Genomic DNA, 9,504 nt, shown 5'->3' with positions numbered 1-9,504 from the left:
GCTTAAACATGCTTGCCTTTAAAGCTTTGAATCTGCAATAACTGCTCTCTATTGTCCTTGTTAACAAAGTATTATTTTCACCTTATTATTACTAATCTTTTCTTTGTAAGTAACCACACCTGGTTTTATCCCCCCAAAAGGAAAAAAAGAAAAAACGGTGCAATAAATATTTGCCCTTTGTGGCAATACAATGCATAATTTAGTTAATCTGGGCTATCTTTCCGTGAGAGGTGATTGTTTCTATATTATGAAATGTGTTCACAGTAAAGGGAATCCACGCCAGATACCTGGGAGGCAGACGGAGAGCCACTTACCAGCATGTAGCTGCCACGAAGCAACCCTGACACAAATGCACAGCCACTCCTACACAGAGGAATTACTCATGCCAAGTTAGCCTCCGAATCATAGCCACACCTTACTTCTACAAACACAACCTTTTATTAAGGTAACATTACACATCGCCAATCCAACAGCCCCACTGCCACCCTCTTCCCCCGGTGGACAGGCCTTGATGAAAATATAGGGACTTCAGTTTTGTATTTGAGAACTTGATATTATTGTTACATTACCTGGATAAAATCTAGAAATGTCAGGGGAAGCAAGTCATCCATATGTCCGATGTCTTTGGAGAAACGATTTAAAATTCTTCCTGCAAGCACAGGATATGAGAAATTACTCATTTTCCCAGATAGGCCCTTTAAGAGAAACAACTTGCAAACAAATCAAAACAGTATTTTAAATGCATGTGTATTTAATATATTACACATTCATATGAAGTTAGCCGAAGTCAGCGGTAAAGAAAAAGAAAATAGGATGATACCTAAAGAGAAATAAAAATACCACTAAATGGTATTGTGCAGAGAATTACAATGTGGCCTTGATTTAAAAAAAAAAAAAAAAAAAAAAAGGATAAAAACTCTTGTGACAGTATGGGCTGGTAGGGTTTTAGAATGTTCCCTTATTTTAGAGCTCATCTAGGCCAATCTAAGTGCAAAGTACATTAAAAATGGCAAAAACACAAAAAATTAAGTTTTGCTTTACTTATGAGAATTTTGCTAAATGCAATTGTATGTTCAGCACCTGCCCCCAAGGATTCACTGCACCTCAAATCCTGGGAAAACTTGAAATGCTTCCAGGTTGTGAATATACTACGTGTACAAGTTGTTATTTTTAGTCGGGTGCCAAGTGTGACAAATGCAGGCTTGAACAGCCAAGAAGATGAGAGGAATGTAGGCAGGAAAACACATTAAGGATCACTTCGTACCATCAACTTCATGTCCCGTCAAGGAGAATCCAAGAAAATGGATTCGGAATGCATCAGAACTGGTCTCTAACAAGGATCGTTTATTTTGAAGGACTGCTCTGAGAAGCCACGCCACACAGGTGAATGGGGGCATTGAACACTCTTGCAGTGATGGGCTAGAGTGTTCACTGCCTCTGCAGTCCTCGAAGAGCACCTGGGCTCTAACCCCTAACTAAGCACACAGGCCTCAGCTTTCCTGTTCTCAGGTTTAGGACATACAGACTCCAGAAAGTGTCACTTCATGTCATCTTTGGAGGCCCAGTGAAAACCTTCTTAGCTTTTAATAACCTCTCTTTAGAGCGTTGTCCTGAGGATTAAATGGGCCCATGCTTGGGAGACAAACCCGTCACAATGCCAGGCACTTTTTAACAGGTGCTCAAAAACAAACAAAAAGGAGGGACTGTTACCCAGATTCTGAAACTGCCACCTGGGGAGGAAGTTCAATGTGTTAAAATGTGCAGTCTCAGCCTGACATGGTGGTGCACGCCTTTAATCCCAGCACTGGGAGGCAGAGGCAGGCAGATCTCTGTGAGTTCAAGGCCAGCTTGGTCTACCTAGTGAGTTCCAGGACAGCTGGGGCTACAAAAATGTGGAGTCTAAATCTGTGTGTCAGAGGAACTCCAAAGATGCCCTGTCTGCTAGATCAGGCATGGAAGGGCAAGAGGCTGGCAAGCCTGAATCAGACATGTTTGAGGTAACATTACAATCAAACGGCCACCCCCCGAAACACACACACATATTCTATGTATTTTGTGGCCAATCGTAGACTCAAAACCAAAAGAAGGAAAATACAGCTCAGTAGGCAGGAGCATCTGTTCTGCAAGTGTGAGGACCTGACTTGGAACCACCGGCACCCACTTAAAAAGTCAAGCATGGCTACATGAACCTGTCAGCCCAGCACTGGTGCATCACAAACGTTAGCTGGCCAGCCAGCCTGGAGGAAACTGCAAGTTCCTGGTTCAGTGAGAGACTCTGCCTCAAAGGCAATAAGGTGGAAAAAAAGAACAGAGGTTTCACATAAACCTTCCATGCTCACCTGCACATTCGCACACACCACATACCACACACACAGCACACATAAACAAAATAAAATGAAATAAAATAAAGACATAATTAAAATAGGGAAAAGCTGTAACTTTTAAACACAGGCAAGATTCAGACAGAGTACATGATTCAGCTTTTTAGAAAAGGCCAAAAGCATCTTCCCTTTGCCACCAAATGAAGCTCAATCCCTTTGTGACTTCTGACCGAAGCAAGACGACGTGAAAGGCATTTCAATGCACCTTCTCACATTTGGAGGAAGATTATATCCTCCCCCTTTCCAAAGAGCTGAGGCAGAATACAGTGTTCAGTTTATGCCCATTCAAAAGGATGAAATCCAGGTTGTACGAGGGCACTACAAAGGTCAGCAGATTGGCAAAGTGGTCCAGATTTACAGGAAGACGTATGTCATCTACAGTGAGCGGGTGCAGCGGGAAAAGGCTCATGGCACAACTGTCCATGTGGGCATTCACCCCAGCAAGGTGGTTATCACCAGGCTAAAGTTGGACAAAGACAGCTAAAAGATCCTGGAATGGAAAGCCAAATCTTGACAAGTAGGAAAGGAAAAGGGAAAATACAAGGAAGGAACTATCGAGAAGATGCAGGAGTGGAATCTTACATACGACTGTCATTAAAAACTGCGTAAATGAAAAAAAAAATGCCAAAAGCAATATTCAAAATAATTTTTTAATGTTTTATTATTTTTATTTTACATGTATGAGTGCACTGGCTGCATGTATGTAAGTGCGCCCATGTCGTGCAATGCCCAGAGAGGTCAGAAAAGGACATCAGATGCCCTGGAACTGGAGTTTCAAACAGCTGTTAGCCACCATGTGCACATTGAGTATGAACCCCAGTCCTTCATTAAGAGCCATCTGAGCCATTTCTCCAGCCCTCAAAATAATTTTTTAAATATTTTATTTATTTCTTTTTTATTTTATGTGCATGAGTGTATTGTCTGTGTGTATGTAAGTGCACCCATGTCATGCAATGCCTGCAGAGGTCAGAAGAGGGTTTCAGATCCCCTGGAACTGGAATTATGGATGATTGTTAGCCACCATGTGGGTGCTGGGAACCAAACCTAGGTCCTCTGCAAGAGCAGCCAGTGCTCTTAACCCCTGAGCCATCTCTCCAGGCCCCCAAAATTTAAAAGACAGAAAGTGGGGCTAGTGAGATGGCTTAGCAGCTAAGAGACTTACAGCTCTCCCAGAGGACCTGGATTTGGTTCCCAGTACCCACATGACACTAACATCTATCCTTAACTCTAGATCCAGGGAATCTGATGCACTCTTCTGGCCTCTACAGGCACTAGGCACACACATGGTGCTTTTACTTATGTGCAGGCAAAACATTTATATGCTTAAAATAAAAGTAAATAAAATCATTCTAAAAAAGATGAAAAGCTATATAGACATAAGCCACCCTTTACCAGATGCAAGAATCTTCAGGATCAAGATACCTGACGTTGGCAAACAGCATAAAACACAAAATTAACACAAACCCTTTACAGCTACTCCAACAACTAAATGTCAAAGATCTCCCATAGCCTTGACTCTCATTCACCAATGAGTATAGCAAATATGAGGCCAGAGGGTTTGAGAGCTACTCCCCTGTTCTAAGACACAGTGCTGGCAGAATATTTTCCTGTGGCTCTGCAGCAGACTACTGTAATCAGAGCTGTGATGTCAAGTTCAGGGCCTCACAGTCATTTGCTCAGAAGCCTCTAAATCAAATCCTTATGATGGTTCCTTCCACACTCCTGACATGCATCTTCAACCCAGTAACATGTGGTCCCCACTGGAATGTGTCAAGGGATTTGAGTGAAGGGAGCTGGTTACCCAGGAGAATCTAGTCCATTTGCAGACTGATCTGTTAGACAGGGCTTGCTTATGTTAAACCAAATCTTAACCTTCTAGAACATCCAAATGCTCCTGCAGCTTATCCTGCCCTCAGATCCACAGTGAGTCTAATTTCTCTTGACATGACAGACCTTCATATACTAAATCGCAGCCTTTCCAGACTTCTCACAAGTAACTCATTGGTACTACAGTTACCCCTCATGAGACAGGGTCCTCCCTTAGCCATTGTCTCTGTATACACTCAAACGGCCAGTCTCACTTAATGCCAGTGTCCGCTCCCCACCCCTCCGCCCATTGTCTGCACATCCCAGGGTAAAATGGGAACCCTGGCTCCCTTGTTCTGCACAGGGTAGAGCCACAACAAAGCCTATAATCATGGAAGCCAGATAGCATGCTGAATGCACTTTAAAAAAAATTGTATCTAAGGATTTCTTCCCTTTCTGTAAGATATGAGCATTCACTCCAGTGATTATTTCCTTTGCTGTGCAGAAGCTTTTTAATTTCATGCAATCCTATTTGTCAATTCTTGTACCATTTCCTGAGCTATTGGAGTCATTTTCAGAAAGTCCTTGTCTATAACTATGCCTTGAAGTGTTTCCCCTGGGCTTTCCTTTAACAGTTTCAGATCCCAATGAAGGTCTTTGATCTGTTTTGAAATGACTTTATTTTTTTATTTTTTTATTTTGTACACAGAGAAAGATAGGAATCTGTTCACATGTAAATACCTGGTTTCTCCAACATCACTTGTTGAAGGAATTATCTTTCTCTAATGTATGTTTTGACAGAAGAGTCATATTTAGAATATATAAATAACTAGAACTCAATGTCCCCAAACCTAACAACCCAATCAATAACTGGGCTAGGAACTGGGGAGATGGGTCAGTCAGTAGAGTGCTTTTCCAAGCAAGCATGAGGATCTAAATTCAGATCTCAGATCCCTAGCACTCATAAAAATCTGGCTTAGCAGTGTGCACTTATAATGCAAGAGCATAAGGCAGAGACAGGGGCGGAGGTGGAGGGGATCCCTGGGGCTTGTTACCAGTCAGTGCAGCTGAAGGTTCAGTGAGAGACCTTGACTCAAAAAAACAAGGTGGGGAAGACATGAACGAGGAAGACAACCAGCCCAACGTGGACCTCTGGCCTCCATAAGGGTATGTGCACACAAACATGAACATGTACACACAAATGTTCAGAAAAATCTAAGTCTAACCAAAATTAGAACTATGCTGAGAGTCCATATCAAATGGCTACTATTAAGAAAAAGAACAACAACAACAAATCCTGGCTGTTTGGTGAAGGGAAACTTATACACTGCTGATGAGACTTATACACTAAAATGATCCAGCCACTGTGAAAATCTGTGTGGAGGTTCCTCACAAAACCAAAAGCAGAGTTATTATGTCACCCAGCTATATCACTCCTGGACTCTAAGTCAATACATCAGCGCTGCCTGCACATCCATGTCCATGGCCTTACTAGTCACAAGAGCCAGTTTTTTAAATAAGTCTAGGTGTCCATCAACAGACAATTGAGTAAAGAAAATGAGGTACATTATACAAAGTGGACTTTTATTCAGCCATAAAGAAGAATGAAGTATAGGGTTTGCTGGAAAATGGTTGCACCTGGAAATTATCACACTAAGTAAACTAATACAAATTCAAATATTGCACAGTTCCACTCTGTGAATCCTAGATTGCACACAGATAAACCAAGCCATACATGGGAGATATGAAAGCAGAGGAGTGACTAGGGGAGGAAGAGAGGGAGGAAGAAAGAGCTGAGTACAGAGTGGTGACTGAGCCCAAAGTACATGATATACTCAAAAAAAGGATTTTTATGAAACTTATCACTATGTCAACTGAATATATGCCTATAAGAAAGAAGAGAAAATCCGTATCACTCCAACTCCGCATTACACAGACAGACTTAAGGGGAAGGAGACATGAACAAATAACTTTGAGAGTGTCTCCCTTTTGATAAACACATTCTATTTCTAGAAACTGGCACAGAGATGGTCAATATGGCACTATTTGGCAAGTTAGAACTAGGAACCAAACTGAATGTCTGAAAAGAATCTTTAATGTATTATGAGCCATTTTATATTTTTCTGTATTTTTTTCCAGTGCAGATGCATTACTTGTATAGTAACACAGGAAGAAGAGAGGAAGGGAAAATGGGCAGAGTATGGGGTGAGGCTGGCATCCCTGAAGGCAATACCATCATACAGAGTTTCTCCTGTAGGCTCTGCTTTTTTGTTTTGACCACAGAGAAAATATCATAAAAAAATGGCATTGAAATTCTTTCCAAAACACAAATTTATGAAGAGCTGTATTTTAAAAACTGATTATAGAATCTGATCCGGAATTAATGCCATATCTAGAATTCTGACATTTCTCCCATAGTCAAATATCCTTAAAACTAGATGATAATTTACAATGTGCAAGTATCCATGTCTAGTTGAAATCTGTGTGTGTGTGTGTGTGTGTGTGTGTGTGTGTGTGCGCGCGCACATGCAAGCAAGTGTGGAGGACAGAGGTCAACATTCATATCTTCCTATATGGCTCTTTACCATATTTTTCAAGACAGGGTCTCTACACTCAAACTCATCAACTTAACTAGACTGGCTGGCCAGCAAGTCCTAGGTATCCTTCCTGCTGCTTCCTAGGATTAGAGGGGTGAGACATCATGCCCAGATTTTTTTTTTTTTTTTTGGCCAGGGCTTTTTAAAAAAAATTATTTTTTAATTTTTAATAACTACATGATTAGAAGAAGCATTTCATTACAGCTTTAACATACTCAGTAACACACTCCAGAGCAAGAGTACATCTCTTTCAAAAGTGGCTGTAAGTTTCTAGGTTCACAGTTGAATTAATACAGTTATACAATATTGAACTCAGTATAAGCCCTGTAAGACATAAAATTGAATGAGTTTTTAACCTTTAAAAAAGATTTCCATTTCATTTTAGAATATATTATTCCTTGCAGAAAGATTTATTGTTTTTGCTGCTAACACTGAGATGTTCGCGCATGTGATATATATATATATCACACAGAACATCCCAAACCATCTTATTCGACTATACGCCCACTTCCCAGATGGCACCCTCCCATAGCCTCCCCCGACCAGAGCCCTTATACTCTGTTATCCCTGCTACTGTCTGCTGTGTTGTCGGCACCTCCAGCCATTCCCCACTACTTGTCCATCTGGTGAATCTAGTCAGCCTATCTAGAGGTCTTGGTTTTAGGAAGGTCAGCTGTTCCTCATCTAGCAGCAATCAGTTGTCAATATTCCTTCAGATAAGATTGGGGTCTGCTGTTCATCTTCTCAGTTCTATGCTGGGTTACTATCTGGGAGTCCCTTGGGCTCCCACGTTGTCTATGGACTCTTAAGAAATTATATTGGCCCCTTTAATCTTTGGTTATACTTTCCTTTTGGGTGTTTAAGGCCATACAGTTGGCACAGATAAACCAATTTATTTTTACTCTTAAGGTCATTTGAGGATCTGTTCCTCAGGGGTGACATGGGCTTGGGAGGAGCCCCTGGATCCTTTCTTTTACCAGTTCTGCCTATGTGAAGATAAGTCAAAGGTCCCGCTCGACTTATCATGACTGGCTTCGCTTGGAAGCATGGAGGAAATGATTCCTCTGTGCTGACCCTCCTCTTTGTAGACTGGACACTGGTTCAAGTCCATCTCATGGGGTCTCCTCAGCCTCCTTGATCAAGAGGACAGGTGACCCACCACAATTACAGGACATTCTGAGAGATGCTCATAGTCCCCTGGAACTAGTCGACCTAGGAGGGCAAGGAGCAAAAACTGTCCTTATGTCCCTCTGACCAAATTAGTATAGGCCTCAAAGTATGTCTGTTAAACATCCAAGAAGGTTAGTTCCACCAGTCTGGTACTTTTAATTACTGTGTGTCATGTAGATAAATCTTGGGCAAAGACCATTTGTCCTCAGATAAACCTTACCTAGACATTTATTTCTTGATCTACTATGTATACTTTGTCAGTAGGTTGTTGGAGTAATATGGTTCCCTCTGGTTTGTGAGAGATAAATAATGCCCAGGTTTTTAGGTGGGTACCTGAGATATAAACTTAGGTCCTCAAGCTTGTTCAACAAGCACTTATCTCCCCAGTCTCGTAATCTGACTTGTAAAAAAGTATATTTACATACAAACATATTGAGGTATTTTTTACTGAGGCATATTTTACACTTCATAAAACTTACCAATTTCAGGCATACAATTCAATGTACTTTAGTAACTTTATTGAATCATGCAATACCACCCTAAATATGTTTAATACATTTTACTCCCTCACTATTCCCAAAAAGACATCTATTGTCATTTATAGTAATTTCCCAGCCTCAGGTAACTAAGAATCTACTTTCTGTTTCTTTAAAATAACCTTTTGCGGTCTGGCATGGTGGTGCACACCTTTAATCCCAGCACTTGAGAGGCAGAGGCAGGTGGATCTCTGTGAGATTGAGGCCAGCCTGGTCTACATAGCAAATTCCTGACCATCTGGGGTTATAGACTGTCTCAAAACAAAAAAACAAGAACAAAAAAAAGGATCTTCTGGATAAATGGAATCATCCAAAATGTTGTCTTTTATGTATGGCTTCCCCCGTTTAATCTCACACTTCTAAGGTTCTTCCATGACACAGAATATATTACTAGTTCTCCCCCACCTCTTTTTTTTTTTTTTTTTTTTTTTTTGAGTACCATTCTTTGCCACACAAACAGTTCTAGGTACCAGCAAAGCTCCGCCAAGCCATGTTGCACTTGATATTGAGGGTGAGAGCAGATGTGTTTGAAGAGCTCTTTGATATTAAGAATTTCTCTATCTGTACCCACATTTAGGGACATATATAGAAAGTACCTATGTAGAACTCACTGATGGTTGTTGGACTAATTCTTTAAAAAAATTTTCGTTGTATTTTATTTATTCCTATATTATGTATATGAGTGTATGAGTGTTTTGTCGGCTTGTATTTAAGTGCACCGTATGTGCACAGTGCCTGCAGAGGCCAGAAGACAGCATTAGATTCCCCAGAACTGGAGTTATGGATAGTTGCTAACTGCCTTTTCAGTGCTGGGAACCAAACTGAGGTCCCCTGCAAGAGTAGTTTAACCGGAGGTGTTGAGTACTTATTTACCTAGCAAGTGTGAGGCCCTAAGTTCCATCCCTAGCATAGAAAGGAGAGAGAGAGAGAGAGAGAGAGAGAGAGAGAGAGAGAGAGAGAGAGAGAGAGAGAGAGAGAGAGAGAGAGAAGAGAGAGAGTGCATCACTCGAGAGA

At 41.2% G+C, this 9,504-nt stretch overlaps 1 protein-coding gene and 1 pseudogene across 1 annotated transcript in view; one reads left to right on the top strand and one right to left on the bottom strand.

Annotated features, from left to right (window-relative positions):
• LOC103736833 (multidrug resistance-associated protein 4) overlaps window positions 1–9,504 on the bottom strand; it is a gene marked incomplete at its 5' end in the record, with an annotated part of 179,677 nt that overhangs the window by 86,865 nt on the left and 83,308 nt on the right. Inside the window, 1 exon segment of the mRNA XM_008836399.3 lies at window positions 570–649. Coding sequence (XP_008834621.2) covers window positions 570–649 — 80 coding nt within the window.
• On the top strand, window positions 2,522–2,979 carry LOC103736831 (annotated as a pseudogene).

This window comes from Nannospalax galili, unplaced genomic scaffold, assembly GCF_000622305.1.
Source record: "Nannospalax galili isolate Female #2095 unplaced genomic scaffold, S.galili_v1.0 scaffold531, whole genome shotgun sequence".
Taxonomy (NCBI): Eukaryota; Metazoa; Chordata; class Mammalia; order Rodentia; family Spalacidae; genus Nannospalax; species Nannospalax galili.
Note: the sequence above shows the minus strand (reverse complement) of the source record. Positions and strands in the feature narration are given on the sequence as shown.